The sequence below is a fragment of the Molossus molossus genome, unplaced genomic scaffold (assembly GCF_014108415.1).
Source record: "Molossus molossus isolate mMolMol1 unplaced genomic scaffold, mMolMol1.p scaffold_m16_p_2, whole genome shotgun sequence".
In the NCBI taxonomy this organism is placed as follows: domain Eukaryota; kingdom Metazoa; phylum Chordata; class Mammalia; order Chiroptera; family Molossidae; genus Molossus; species Molossus molossus.
The window spans coordinates 55742688-55758967 of record NW_023425355.1 but is presented as its reverse complement, the minus strand read 5'-3'; the positions used below and the strand labels follow the sequence as shown (position 1 = coordinate 55758967).

The window sequence follows — 16280 nt, the reverse complement described above, 5'->3', positions numbered from 1 at the left end:
TTACACCATATACAAAAATAAAGTCAAAATGGATAAAAGACTTAAATGTGACCCATGTGTTCATAAAAATCTTAGAAGAAAATGTAGGCAACAAAATTTCAGACATCACACGCAACAAAATTTTTACTGTTACAACGCCTAAGGCAAGAGAGAAAAAGGAAAATTGAATATATGGGACTATATCAAACTAAAAAGCTCTTGCACAGCAAAAGAAACAAGCATCAAAATGGAAAAGGAACCCACTATATGGGAGAGCATAATTGCCAACAGTACATCAGATAAGGGGTTAATTTCCAAAATATATAGAGTACTCATACAAACTCAACAAAAGGAAGAACAAGAATCCCATTAAAAAATGGGCAGAGGACCTAAATAAACACCTCTCCAATCAGGACATACAAATTGCCAAGAGACATATGAAATAAATGCTCAACATCACTAATCATCAGAGAGATGCAAATTAAAACAAGTATGAGGTATCACCTCACACCTACTAGAATGGCTGCCATCAACAAATCATCACACAACAAGAGCTGGTGAGGGTGTGTAGAATAGTGGACTCTAGTACACTTCTGATGGGAATGCAGACTGGTGTCGCCACTATGGAAAACACTATGGTGTTACCTCAAAAAATTAAAAATTGATCTGTCATTTGATCCAGTGATCCCATTTCTAGGAATATATCCTAAGAAGCCTGAAACACCAATCAGAAGGGATGTTTATAAGAGCACTATTTACAGTTTCTAAGTTCTGGAAACAGCCCAAGTGTCCATCAATAGATGAATGAATAAAAAAGCCATGGTACATATACTCAATTGAATACAATGCAGCCATAAGCAAAATGATCTCTTATTCTTTGAGACAATATATAGGGACCTGGAGAAAATTATGCTAAGCGAAATAAGCCAATTAGAGAAAGACAAATATCACATGATTTCATTATTTGTGGAATATAATGAACAAAATAAGCCAATGAACAAAATTGACCCAGAAACATAGAAGTAGGGTACAGACTGACAAACCTCAGAGGAGGGGGGTGGGGAGAGGGAAGAGATAAACCAAATAACTTATATGCATGTATACGTAACCAATGGACATAGACAACAATGCTGGGGGTAGGGTGGGATCGGGAGTAGGGTGTCAATGGGGGAAAAAGAAGAAACATCTGTAACAAAAATTAATTTTTTCAAAAAGAAGAAACTAAAGGCAAGTGACTCTTTCTTCAAGTTGAGCTTTGCCAGCTCTGGAGAGAGGCTCACTTAGGTAAAGTAAAATTATATTTCTTAATCATTAAAATATATATATATTCCCCCATAGAATTAACATTCATATTAGTACCATTCACTAACTAATTACTGATTTAATGATTTTACACATTTTTATATGCTTTCTAAAATTTTGCATAGGCACTAAAAGTTTGACACAACCCCTCAACTCTTTTTTTTATTATTTTCCCAGGGTGAGACCACTTCATACAATGGTGGTTAAATAGAACTGGGGCCAAAATTCTCTGAAAGCTTCTTAATGATCCTTGAACAATTTTGGATTGCTGCTTTAGTGATTTGAATATGATGAATATTTGGGGAATGTAGGATTTGACAGCTCTTTTCTAAAACCAGTCTAAATTTTAAACACCTCCCTGATACCCACTGAAGTAAAAATAAATAAAAGATCTATACCTCAGCACTCCAAGAACCTGTTTCTGTCTGGGACACTCGGTATGTATAAATGTAACCTTGATACCTGTGAAAGAACAAACTCCATTACTGAAAAATTCCAAAAGAATAAGTAGATGCTTTCAATTTGAGCTTGACTATTACATGTAAATGTTACATATACTGGAATACACATATATGGCACCATGAATTAATAGGAAGAAAATCCTGGGGAATCTAACTAGCTTGCAAGTTTCCAGTAAGTCTTCTTTGTGTTTTCCTTTTAATAAAAATTGTGGGAGCTCACACTCTTAAAGATTTGTCTAGTTGAGAGAAAGTTTGGACAGAAAAAAACTAGAGACCTGTGTTGCAACTAATAAAAATCATAAATTATTAAATAGTTTAACTAAGTGTAGTCTTATTATGTTTAAGTACATATAGAGCCATAAGGTAAAAACATCTCACAGGGATAATGTACTATCAGACCCATTTAAAATAATAGTAATAATAATATTAATTATAAATATAATAAATGTAATACTATATTCCTATTACTACGTTACTTTTTAATATATTATAAAATAGTAGTAACAGCAATTTGAATTTAAAAGGAATTCTACTGAAGTACTGGAAAGCAGCTTGTCCTTTCAGATGGGATAAATATCCCCCCCTCATTACTCAGTGTGTACACATATTAGATATCTGTATAATTGATTTATACTACATACCAAGAGTCTTACTTGCTGTGTTAGTTCGCTCAGGCTGCCATAGCAAAATACTATAGACTGAGTTGCCTAAACAAAAGTAATTTATTTTCTCACAGTCTGGAGGATAGAAGTCCAAGATCAAAGTACTAGCAACATAGCTTTCATTCTGAAGCCTCTTCTCTAGGCTTGTAGTCAGCCACCTTCTTGCTATGTGCTCATGTGACCTCTTCTTTGTGTGAGTGCATGGAGAAAAAGATCTCTCTCTCTCTCATTCTTCTTATAAGGCCACCAATCTTATTGGATTAAGGCCCCACCATTATGACCTCATTTAACCTTACATACACTCAAAACCCATCTCTAAATACATCCACATTGGGGGTCAGGGTTCAACATATGAATTTATGGGGCACGTGATTCAGTTCATAGCATTTCACCACTGGTGCACCCAAAGACACCTACTTCTCACATACAAAATACATTCATTTCATCCCAACAGCCCTCACAGTTTTAACTCACTCTAGTATCAACTCTAAAGGCTAAAGTCCAAGGTTTTATCTAAATATCATCTAATCAGATATGGATGAGACTCCCAGTATGAGTCATCTTGAGGCAAAATTCCTCTTTAGCTGTGAACCTGTGGAACCAGACGAGTTGTGTGCTCCCAAAATTCAATGGTAGTATAGCCATAGAACAGACATCCCTATTCCAAAAGGAAGAAATAAAGAGAAAAGGGTGACAGATCCCAAGCCAGTCTAAACCCTCATAAGGCCAATTTCATTAGATCTCAATGCTTGAGAATAATCTTCTTTGGGTTGATACTCTACCTGCCAGGCACACTGGGTGGCACTGTCACCCCCACAGCTCTGGGGAGCAGCCCTGCCCATTCTGTTTTGTTGGGTTCTGATCCCGCCTTTGAAACTTAGGTGGAAGTCGACTTGCCCTGCTAGACTTGTGCACTCTGGGCCTGTGGTGGGAATGATATCCCCGATGATCTCTGAATCACCTTCAGGACCATTCTTCCTTTTCTTGAGAAATAAAGCACGTTTTTAGCCAAATTGCTCTGTTGTCCTGTCCTATTCCCTTTGGTCCAAACTGACAGTGTCGCTGAAGCTTTGATCCAAACTATTCCTGGCTTCTGCTGAGATGGCTAAAGTTATGGGTAATCTCCTTGAAGAGTAATTATCGGGCCACACCCTTGGTGTTCTCTCCAGAAGTTTCCTCAATTTGTACCATATGGGTAAGCTAAAAATCTTCCAAATCTTTAAGTTCTGATTTTGTTTTGCTTATCAATTCTTTCTGGAATTTATCTCTCTCTCTTTGCATTTTACTATAAACAGTCAGGAGTAACCAAGGCACTCCTTCAACACTTTGCTTAGAAATTTCTCCTGCTAAATATCTAATTTGTGAGTTCTACCTTCTACAAAATACTAGGACACAGTTCAGCTAAGTTCTTTGCCATTTATAACAAGGATGCCCTTTCCTCCAGTTTTCAATAACATGTTCCTTATTTCCATCTGAGAGAGACCTCATAAGAATGACTTTTCACATTGTGTTCACAGCAATATAGACTTTTCTTAGCATGCACCTCCAAACTCCTCTAGTCTCTACCAATTGCCCATTTCCAAAGCCACTTCCACATTTTTAGGTGTTTGTTACAGCAGCACTGTACTTCTTGGTACCAAAGTCTGTATTAGTCTGCTTAGGCTGCCATAGCAAATGGCATAAACTAAAGAAATTTAGTTTCTCAAAGCTCTGGAAGCTGGAAGTCCTAGGTCAAAGTGCCTGCAACATAGGTTTCATTCAAAGGCTTCTTCTCTTGACTTGAAGGCAGCCACCTTCTTGCTGTGTGTTCAAGTGACCTCTTCTTTGTGTGCATCCATGGAGAGAAATTTATCTTCTTCTTTTTATAAGACCACCCATCCTCTTGGATCAGGGTCCCACCCTTATGACCTCATTTAACCTTACTTACTTCCTAAATTCCCTTTCTCCAAATATAGCCACACTGGGAGTTAGGGCTTCAAATATGAATTTGATGGAGACATGATATAGTTTATAGTATATGCATTATCTCTTTTGGACCCCACTACAATCTTATGAGCTTTATATTGTAAAATTCATTTTATAGATGAGGAAACTGAGACTTTGAGAAGGTAAGTAACCAAAGCCACACTAAAGATCAAGCAGCAAAAGTTTAGAATCAGGCCTATTTGACCCTAGAGTTCCAGGTCTTGATACCCACACTATAATATATATAGAGAGAGATTATTTATTACATTTTAGTATATACAGTAATGCTATTTAATCTGCCTAATAAATTTTACTTAATATAAATGTAAAGTAAACTTTTTGCCAAATTATTTCAAATTATGAATCTAAATCTGGATCAACAGAGTTTAAGATATCTTCTGATCATTATTCTTAGGCACAAATTTGGGGCAATATAGATCATTGATTAAAATATGTGCTGAATTCAGATAAAAGTAAATGTGTTTAAACTTAAAAGAAAAGCCCTGACCAGTTTGGTTTTGCGGTAAGAGTGTCTTCCCATGGACCAAAGAGTCAAGGGTTCGATTTCTGGTCAAGGGCAGGTTGGGTTGAAGGTTTTATCCCCAACCCCAGACAGGGTAGTGTGGGAGGCAACCAATTGATGTGTCTCTTTCACATGCATGTTTTTCTCTCTCCCTCCCTCGCACTCTATCTAAAATATATATATATATATATATATATATATATATATATATATATATATATATCTCCTCTGGTATTAAAAAAAATAATACCAGATGATTCTAGAGCATTCTAAACAGAGGGTCATCCTTGAGGAACTGACCTCACTTGCCACTAACCCCCATTAGAAATAAATCTTTCAATATCTGGATTAAATCACTATATATTTAATCAATATCTATCAGCACCAATTACCTAAAGGACAAATCAACAACAACAACAACAACAAAAATACCCAGCCAAACACTCTAATCAGGTTCATTCAATTTGTAAAACCAAAAAAAAACAATTTAATTTCGGGTGTAATTATAGAAAATGTTTCATTTTTGTTATGAAGGTTTGCCAGAATATTTAGCTCTTGTATAAAATAGGTCGATATATGCATGTGTATAATATGCCAAACAAATTAAATATTGCATTGTTAAAGTCCTTAGTTTTTTTTTTTTTTTAAGCAATTGAAATCTACCTCAAAGCCCACTGATTTCAGTAAGCACTCTACAGGGAACAAAGTAAGAACTTTGATTTCCATTTTTCACCATGGGAGCTCAAACGTAAGGCTTAAAATAATTTTCTTTTTTTGTTGTTGTGGGTATGTGCCCCTAGTGGGAACTGAACCCGGGATTCTCTGGTCTGCAGGCTGACGCTCCAACCGCTGAGCCAAACCGGCCAGGGCTGAAATGATTTTGTTAAAGTCACACAGCAAAATGGAAATAGAAACAGGGAAGCAATTAATGGCAATAATTCAGTACTATTAAAGGTGATGTGGAAAAGCATTATTTAAAATCAGCGATAATGAAAGCAAAATTCTAAGTAACTGGTTTTCCACTTTCTAAAACTGTGGGTCTCTAAAAAATACAATGAATCTATCTTCCTACTATCATTCAGCCTCATTTACTCAAAATAAATGAGTCTGTTTTGAAAATTGTTTCCTAACGAATCTGATCTTATCTCACTTTCAGTTAAGCAGCAGGAACCTGAGTACCACTTCAAAAGTCCCTACTTCCTTCAGTCTCTGAACAACCTGGTGTCAGTGACACATAAACTTCTCATGATTAACCCATCTAATATTAACAATTTCCTTCTCCCCAAACCCTTAAATTTCTGAATGAGCAAAATGCTTTTACCCCTCAGATAAACCAATAGTTTATCTCTTCCTCTTTCAAGTCGCTGAAGTAACTGACCAAGTAGGGGTCCCCTATAGTCAATTTTCACTGTAATATGTCATGGATAGAAGAGATCTAAAACAGTTCAATTCAAATTACATTCCCAGGGTAATACTATCAGCATCAGCTGGGAGCTTGTTAGAAATGCAGAATCTCAGGCCCTTACCCCAGAACTACTGAATCAGAATCTGCATTTTAACAAGATTTCCAGAATTTCTCTAAGAACAATAAAGTGACTAACATGCAAATAAAATACCCACACCTCACTGGGAATATTGATGCCAATTACCCGAAAATCAAGCTGGCTTCTTTCACTCATCCAGGATACATCTGTGTCATCTGCCCCAGAATCACTCAGTCTATGCATTAAAAATGTAACTTTAAGTATAAGCTGAAGGTTTTTTCAATTGTTTCAGTTCTTAGAGCAGTGTTACTGAAGCATTTACTCTCTCTTCCCCAAGATTTCATAGTTTTGTTTTCTGTAGGTGTTATATTTGTAATATAAAATGCAACTAAAATATTGAATATGGATTTTTTCAAACTACACATACTCTCTCCCTGTCCACTAAAAAAAAAATCACTGTTCTAGCAAATTATACACAAACATAACAAGAGCTATAAAATTGTTCATATTTTTTTACCTAATGACCTTGCTCATCTTCATACACTCTAAGAAATCAAAAGGCAAAAGCAATTTGACAAAGATTTTCATAGTAGTTCTATTTTAATATTTTAAAAAGATGGAATTAGCCCTGACCAGTTTGGTTCAGCGTTTAGAGCATTGGCCCACAGGCCAGAGAGTCCTGGGTTTGGTTCCCACTAAGGGTACGTACCTCGGTTGCAGTTTGTCCCTGGCCCCGGTTGCAATCGTGCAGGTGTCAACCAGTTGATGTGTCTCTCTCACATCGATGTTTCTCTCTCTCTTCCTCCCTCTCTCTCTCCCGCTCTAACTGAAGATAAAATGCAAAAATGTCCTCAGGTGAGAATAAAAAAAAATTTTTAAATAATTTAAAAAAGATGGAATTAACCTAAGTATACCTAAATAAGAAATGTTACTTAAAATAAGAAAATGGTAGCAGAAAGAATGGTTCAAAATTATACCAAAACTCAAAGGTATTAGAGTCCTATATTTTTTTAAAAAAATTTAAGCACATGGACTATGTTGATATAAAATGACTGTATGTGAAAAAAAAGTGGACACAAGGAGATGACACTCTGATTGCAACTGTTCAAAACTGTCTGTTCCTGTATGTATAAAACTAGAAGTGAATTTGAAGTAATATAAATTTATCCTTGGATGTTAATTTTCCCTTCAAAGTTGCATAAGTGACTCATAACTTTTTTTAAAGAAAAAGAAGCATACTCTGATTTCTCTTCAGATAGTATAAATCTTTTGCCTTTTACTAGAGATTTTCATGGAGCAAAACAAAGGGGAAAAAAGAAAAAGAAAAAAAGCAAAATTACCATTTGGAGTTTTACAAATTTAGCCTATGCAAATCACAAATCAGAAAAATATCATTCATTTTTAAAAACTGTTTCATCCCTTTAGGATTAGCTTTCCTGTGACTTCTTGCATCAATACAAGTAAACCAAGAATGTAGTGCAATCTTAACTTTCTTCCTCCATCAAACCATTTGTCAGACTTGTTAAACAAGCCTGGAATTTGAATTTATCATGAAAAATATGTAGAAAATGAATAATTGGTAGAAAACAGTAGAGATTTTTGCTGTTGCCAGTTCATTTTCTTAAGTAATATTTTGCATTTTAAACATTATAAAGGATATGTTGATTTGGTCCCTGCTGATATTAAAATTTTCCCTTTTCCCCCCTCAAAAGTGGTCCCTAAACCTTAAAAACATGTCTGGTTAGAAATGAACAAGGAGAAAGCAACTTGGCTTATTTTCTTATTTTCTCAAGGGGTCAGCGTCATGGACAGAGCTTGGTTTAGAACAGACAAAACCACATCTATTCTTCTTTATTCCACTTCAAGGACTACACAAAAGAAAAAGTTTAGACATATCTGACTTCTTTATGACACTGCAAATAAAGCAAGTTAATATCCATGCTGTCTATGTCTATACAAACTAATGCTATGTGCAAAGTTCAAGGTATAATTAAAATGTGACTAATTTTTTAACAAATATTTCAGAACTTACATAGCCAGAGGAATAGTATCCTATACAAAGTCATCATTATTGAAACTATACTCTGATCTGATAAGTTTCTGAATTTTTTATGGCCCAATCTTCATTCTTTAAGGATGAATTTGAATTTTCAAAACTGTCAAAAGTCATTCATTCAGTTTCACCCTGGCCGGTTTTTCCAGTGGTTAGAGCATCGGACTGGAGACCAGAAAGTCCCAGGTTCGGTTCCCGCTAAGGGCACATACCTCGGTTATAGTTCGTCCCCAGTCCCAGTAGGGGTCATGTGGGTGGTAACCAGTCGATGTGTCTCTCTTACATCCATATTTCTCTCTCTATCCCCCCCCTCACTCTATCTGAAGATAAATGCAAAAATGTCCTCGGGTGAGGATAAAAAAAAAGTCATTCTGTTTCAAGTTTGATGGTAAAACTATGTAATACCATTTCAATGAGTCATGATAATAAATATTTCTTCTCCTGAACTCCCATATAACATTCTACTTATGTACTCCTATGATAATCTAACTTTGTATTGCAATTATTTATAGTTTTTTTTATTTATAGTAACAAACATCTACAACATGTTCACTTTACAAATAAGTTTAAATAACTTGCCCAAGGTAAAATAGCTACTTAAAGACCAGAATAGGAATCCATATCCAGAGAATCTGGCTAGAAAATCTGGGTTCTCTCTCATATCAGAGGTAATGAATTAACAAATTGGCCCTAAAATGAATCCAAAAACACAGAAAGTCTGCTTGGCCTTTAGGCTGGAGGTGTACACTGAGGGAAAGGGAGAAGAAGGGGACTGAAGGGAAGATGCCAGGAGGGGAGACCCCAAAAGAGGTTAACCCAGACATCCCCTTTCCTTAAGCTAAATGACATCTTCAGACAAATATTGCCACTTCCATTTTATATTGTCAACCAGAATCATCACTTGATTTAGTGGCCTGTGAATTGTCCATTTGTTGACTTATATGTTGCAAATTTAATCCTAGGCTGGCCCTCAGTCTTATTCTGCCATTAATGGATTGTACTCAGATAATTCAAAATAATTCTGGTGGTGACACCAAAGCACATATCCAATTATATTAAAAAACTGTGTTAAGTTACAATTTCTTTCTTTCAAGTTATTTACCTTACTGTTCCTCTCTGTTACAACTGATTAGTTGAAACTTTATTTTGTCACTGTTCCTTTCCCCATTTCTCCAGCAAAATTGTTTGACAGGCACTTTATTCCCACTCACCCTATAAATCTTAAAGGACAAAAATATAATTATCCTTTTATCTAAAGATATTTATGTCAAATATCTTCATTATGTGTCATGAAATTAAAGAATATAATAGCATTTTTCTTTCAAATCTTCCATCAGAGAAGTAGCAAAGTTAGATATGTACAGAAGGATGCTAATTATGAAAATAAACTATTTCTTCAAACAAGTTATTTTAGCCGGGCTGGTGTGGCTCAGTGATTGAGCATCGACCCATGTACCAAGAGGTCGCTGGCTCAATTCCTGGTCAGGCACATGCTCAGGTTGTGGGCCAAATCCCCAGTAGAGAGCATGCAGGAGGCGGCCAATCGATGTTCTCTCACATCAAAGTTTCTATTTCTCTCTCCCTCTCCGTTCTTCTCTCTCTAAAATCAATAAAGAAAAAAATATTTTAACTAATGATTTTAAATACTATAAATTAGTTTTTCTCTTATCACCTTCAAACTATCCCAGTGGTTAGTTAGGAATTTCCCTTAAGGGTGAGAAGGGAAGAAAAATGAGAGCTCATATGTGCCTTAGTGAAAAGAACCTTGTTAGACCTCGAAAACCAAAAGGAATAAAATAAAATAAAAACTATTTTCATTAATAAGAGCATTTTGTATACTGAGTGAATATAAGGAAAACACATAAGGTCAATAGTTTTCCTATGCAACAGAAAATATAGTGGAAAATATTTCATTACAATAGAAACAAAATAATAAATACATATTCATATACATGATAACTAGAAATAAACTTAACAAAAATGTGCAAGCCCTATAGGAAGAAAACTACAAATCTTTATTGATGAATGTAAATGAGAAATTAATACATGGAGAGACATGTCATGTTTTGGGGTGGGAAGACTAAATTCTTCAAAGATGACAATTCCTCCTTAATTTATTAATGAGTTTAATGTAATCCCGATGGGATTTTTGAAATTTAACAAGATTATTCTAGATTTCATCTTGAATAACTAACAGATAAGAATAGCAAATAAATGTTTAATGTATTAAAACATTATGATTTTGTAGGAGTACAAAAGGGGTCTCCCCAGATGGTGCCATCCTGCCATACAAATTAATTCTAGCTAAAAATAAAACCCAACAAACTCAAGAAGTGTTTTTGTTTTGTTTTTTACCTCCTCCTTGTTTGCATAAGGGAATTCAGATACAAAAAAACGTGCTTCAGGAAGGGAATCTTTACATATTTACTTTAGCACTTATAAACTGTGGCAGACAGGGAGGATCCAAGCAATGTCTGTTAGATTCCCCTCTGTTTCTCATTGTTTCTGGGTAGCTAGGCAAGAATTTGTTTACCTCATGTTTGCTGTTTCTCATCTACCTGTGAATTGTTTACTTTCCCTTTGAAGCCCCAGACTCCTGCCCCTCCCTCCTTAGTCCAGAATGGCATGTAAACGCCCAGTGTGTCCTCAGATCTCATGTTCTTATGAAACCCTGTATGTACATATGTAATAGAATAATTTAGGACAGAAGGAAAATTTATTTTTCTGTCCCTACAATGTTATAGTGATGGTAATACAAGAATAAAAAATTCAATTGAGCTAAATAGAAAGTTGCAAAACAATAATTATTATATGTAAGAATTTAATATATGCTAAAAGAGGCTAATAAATCAATGGGGAATGGAAGTTCTATTTACAAATTATATTGAGAACATTGTTAGCTATTTCAAAACAAAATCAAATTACATTTTTTCTTCACATTAAAATAAAATTCTAAATTGAATTAAAGAGTTAAACATAAACTAAACAAACCATAAATTTATAACAGAAACTGAAGTGAACTTTCATGACACCTCTGGAGGACAAAGAACTGTCTAAGCTGGGAAGCAAAGAAAGAAATCAAACAGAGAAAATGGGTGACAAATTTGACTACTAAAAATGTTAATGTTTTGTGTGTCAAAGAAAATTAATGGCAAACACCAAACTGAGTTAAAAGATGCTTTCAAAAGATCAAGGATTAGTATATAAAAACCCATAATGTGTTAAGAAAAATAGTGAAATCCAAATGATTAAGTAGGCAAAGTACACAAAGAGCTAATTCATGAAGAACTACAGCAGCTTACCAATTATATAAAAGACACTCAAGACTAATCAAAGAAATATGAAACAAAGTGTGAAACACCAAATTTCAAGGAGAATTTTTTAAAAATTCCCATTTCTAGGGACGTTGTAGTGAAATGAACACTGCCATGCATTATTGGTGAGCATATCTATGAATTGGAAAAATCATTTAGGAAAAAATATTTGATCACATATGCATCAAGAATCCTAAGCTGTTCATGTTTTCTGACTTAGAAATTGCATGTCTTTTTTTTTTTTTTTTTATCCTCACCCGAGGACATTTTTCCATTTTTTTTTGTTCAGGTAGAGTGGGAGGGAGAGAGAGGAACAGAGAGAGAGAGAAACATCGATGCGAAAGGAACACATCGAGTGGCTGCCACCCGCACAACCCAACCAGGGCCGGGGACAAACTGCAACCGAGGTACGTGCCCTTAGCGGGAACCGAACCCGGGTCTCTCAGGACCGCAGGCCGACGCTCTAACCGCTGAGCCAAACCGGCCAGGGCAGAAATTGCATGTCTTAAATTTATTATAAAGAACTAATCAAAAATGCAAATAAAACTTTAAGGACTGAAATATGAATCACAATGGAATTTATAATAACCAAAAAAGGAATTATTCAAATATCTAAAAATAGATGTGTGGTTAAGGAAAATATAGTACACTCACTTGCTGGACTATCATGCAGCCATTAAAAATAATGTTTGAAAATCCTTTGTAAGAACATTATATATGAATGGGTTTTTTTTCATAGTAAGTGGAAAACTCATCAGAATATAATTAATGTAAGAGCACATGTGCATTTACATAGCAATTTTAAATTAAAATATAAAAGAACATCAATTTAATTTTCAATAATAATTGTCTTTAGGTTATAAAACTGTGGATGGTTTTTTTCTCATTTCCATTATCTACATTTTTCAAATTTTCTATAATATGAGTAGATTATTAGGAATAATTTTTAATAGACTTACTGAATGAAAATCTAGATTTATTTATTAAAAATAGCTAAAGAATAACTTCTCACTTTAAATGTAGATGAGCAATCCTATAAATAGAAAACATCCTTACCACTTTATGATATTTAATTTTCCAAAATTGAACAGGAAAAAGGATGTATCTGAAGGCCATGACTGAGGGTCTAGAACTGAGGAAAGGAGTAAGCATAGTTTTAAAGTACAGTTTACAGTTTGAAGGCATATGCAGTGTTGTATTCCTACAATAAAAATATAGAAACTAAAGGTCAACCAAACCTTCTTGGAAAATGGGAGTTAACAGAAGATAGAATGAGAACCTATTCTGAGCAAACTCTATAATCACTGACCATTTGTTAGCTACACCTTGCTCGTGTGTATATAACACTTTACATGGTTATTTCTACTGCACATCATAAGCATACATGTTTTGGTTTAAAATGAGTGCATGGTTTATTTCAAAATTAAATGTAATTTTGTTACTACAGCATAGTAGTACAATGGGAGAATGAAAGGTTTATGTTTATCAAAAAGGATCCATGGCTCAAAATCATTGAGAAGCTCTCACAAAAGGCAATGTATTCTTGTATCTTTCCTCTGCAGCACAGTCTGGCAGTCACCTTCTAAGACTTGGAGGACCCAATGTGCCCATTAAAAGATGCTCAGGAGAATCCAAATTTTCCTACTCTTTTTTGCTACTTCATAAGGAAGTTTGCATGGAAAACTAAGAGTCATAAAAATCGTATTTATGCGAAATTCACTTTGGGTGAAAACTTAAATGTTTGAGAAATTCCCACCTGCCTAAATTAATTCTTTATATGATCCTGGCCTACATGTGCAAAAGGTTAAAGTTGTCCATGTCTCTTGCATATTTTACAAACAGCAATCTTATGCAGAAAGCAGGAAAAATGTTACTATTCTTATTTTATAAATATAGAAACCAGGACCCAGAGAAGTTGAGTCACTTCCCCAGAAGTTCCACACACTGGCCTCCTGACATCAGACCAAAGCTCTTTGCAGTAAAGAGCAGTATTTGCTTTGACAGTTCATTCATTAATTCAAACATATATATTGCATGTCCATCATGTGCCTCATAATGCCTTTTACTTGCCAGGCTGTGTTGCTAGTGCAGGAAACAATGTGCTTACCCTCACAGAAGTTTAGAAGGAGAACCCAGCAATAAATAAGTAAACAAGCAAATGTCAGGTAGTTTACAGATTCTTGAAGAAAAATAAAGAGAGACAGTGTAACAGGGATAGGAGAAGTCACTTATTTTATATAGGGTAGTCAAGAGGCAAAAGGAACAATAAGTGCAAGGACCCTAGGTGGGGAGTGTGCTTGGCAAGCTTGAGAAACAACAAAGAGGCTAGTGTGGTTGAAGTCTTATGTGCATCTTGCTCTGTCCCCTACTCTCCCTCCTCTACCTTTTTTTTTTTTTTTTTTTTGTACTTTATTTTTTTAGCTCTAGGTTAAGGGGCCCATTATGTCAGCTTCGTTAAAGAAGACCCTTTCTCGGTCTACTCACTCTTCCATATTCTTTTGATAATAACTGAGCCTAAGAATACTTGGCTTTTATTGACCTTCCCCAGTTTCCACTTGGAAAAAAACAGTAATATAAGCAAAACATAAATATCTGAGCACAAGAGAATAAATAGCTCCCATGTATTTCCCTTGAAGCGTTTATAATAAATGCATTTAGCATGGCCTGAGAATTGCCAAAAACATGTGTTGACCAATAAATAAATAAACAAACAAAAAATGAAAATCTTCTATTACCAGCCTCAGTATAATCTTTCTTCACTGACCCAGAAGGTACTTTAAAACCTTGCAGTGTATCATTAGGTAGCAAAATTAAATTTCAAGCATTTCCCCTCATTTTGTTTCTATCTAGAACCTACTGTGCAGAGCTGGTGTTTTCATAAGTGTTTTTATTTTGCTGACAAAAATTAATTGAGCTACGCACTTCCTTAGAAATGCCCATGGATAGGGAAAGAATTGACTGAAAAGTATATAATAGTAATGATAGCTTACATTTATAGAATATTTAGTATGTCTCAGCTCCAGTGCTCAATTTTTTACTTGTATTATGTCCTTTAATCCTCACAATTCTATGAGGTAGGTAGTAATTATACTTGTTCTATGGATAAGAAAACTGAGGACTAAGAAGCTAACCTGCTGAAGTCACAAACCTAGCATTAGACCAGCACAGGATTAGGTCTCAGATCTGCATGACTCTGGAGCCCTGGAGCAAAGCAAAAGTTGTATCTCATTCAAAATGGGGCATTAGACATAGACGTGCCTAGGTAAAGGGCAAAGCTGATTCATAACAAGGGTGTTTTCCCCTCATGTCCTTTACAACTACTGTCTGTCCTAGCTTTTATCAAGAAAGGGTCCTGCCCCATACACAACTCTTCTAAAGGAAGCTGAATAAGCAGATCCAGAGAGGCAGTTTTACTCACAAACATACTCCTCTCAGCATCCTACTGAATTGGCATTGCATTCTCAAAATAATTATTTAATTTCTAGTCTGCTTCCTTTCCCTGAATTTGATGGTCTTCTTTTGGGATGATACCTTTATAGAGAGCTGGGGAGAAAAGTCTTTACTTCTCTCAGGAGCTGATGGCTCCAAATCTGGCTGCTCCTCTATCTCAGTGCTCTACCTTGCTGGAGTCTACTAGGGGTCAAAAGGGAAGTCATAAATCGGGATCTTGGGTCTTTCTCAGAGCAAAGGTACATTCCAGACTTCATTTCCCCACTCAAAAGGGCATTCTCTGAAGCTGTACCGAAAGATCCTGGGGAGGCCTTTATGGAGTTTGGGAGGCCCAGGAAGTGAAATCCACAGTGAGGGGCCTAAGCCAAAGCATGGTACACCATGGCCCTGGGCTGGACTTAAGGAAGCCCAAGAGGCCGTCAGGTGGGTGGGTGGAGGAGGTCTGGATGAGCTCCTGCTGCCTGCACATTGCCTGCCCCTGCCACCTGTGCCTACTGCCCGTGCCCACCCTCTACAAGCCCCGGACCCAGCCACCATGACGTACTCACAGTACACATAGGCAGTATGCGCCTGGGACACTCTCACTGTCCCTCAGCAAATAGCTGCCATCCAGACCAGTGGCAAGTAGGAGCTTTTCCCCTGTTTCCCGGCTGATTTTGCCATGATACACAGCCACCGCATCCATGGCCTGATAAACTCTTGTACAGTTTGAAGTATGGACCAGGAGAAAGGAGATGCTGCTGCTGCTGCTGCTGTTGCTGCTGCTGCTGCTGCTGCTGTTGCTGCTGTTGCTGCTGCAATCAAGTACCAGTCAGCCACCTGAGTCCCAGTTAAGCCAGATGTGCAAAAAAAAAAGAGAAGAGCGCCCAAACAACAGGATGTTGCCTACCTGCCTTAGAACCTCCTTCTCACACTTCAATTAAAACCAGCTCAGCAGTTTAGCAGCTTGGTTATTGTCACTGGGTTTGATTCCCTCCCTGCCTTGTACCCACCAGCCCCACACAGGGCAATTGGAAGAATATCCTTGCAAGATTTGTGTTTTACTATCAACGTGCACACACAGACATGCTTGGTAATACTTCTGTCC

At 36.2% G+C, this 16280-nt stretch overlaps 1 protein-coding gene across 1 annotated transcript in view; it reads right to left on the bottom strand.

Annotated features, from left to right (window-relative positions):
- SH2D1A (SH2 domain containing 1A) overlaps positions 1-15980 on the bottom strand; it is a 33247-nt gene extending 17267 nt beyond the window's left edge. The window contains exons 1-2 of the mRNA XM_036270943.1: positions 15742-15980; positions 1680-1743 (exon numbers count right to left, since the gene is read on the bottom strand). Of these exons, the coding sequence (XP_036126836.1) occupies positions 1680-1743; positions 15742-15878 (201 nt within the window). The 5' untranslated portion in view covers positions 15879-15980. The remainder of the gene's footprint in view (positions 1-1679; positions 1744-15741) is intronic.
- Positions 15981-16280: the final 300 nt, after the last annotated feature.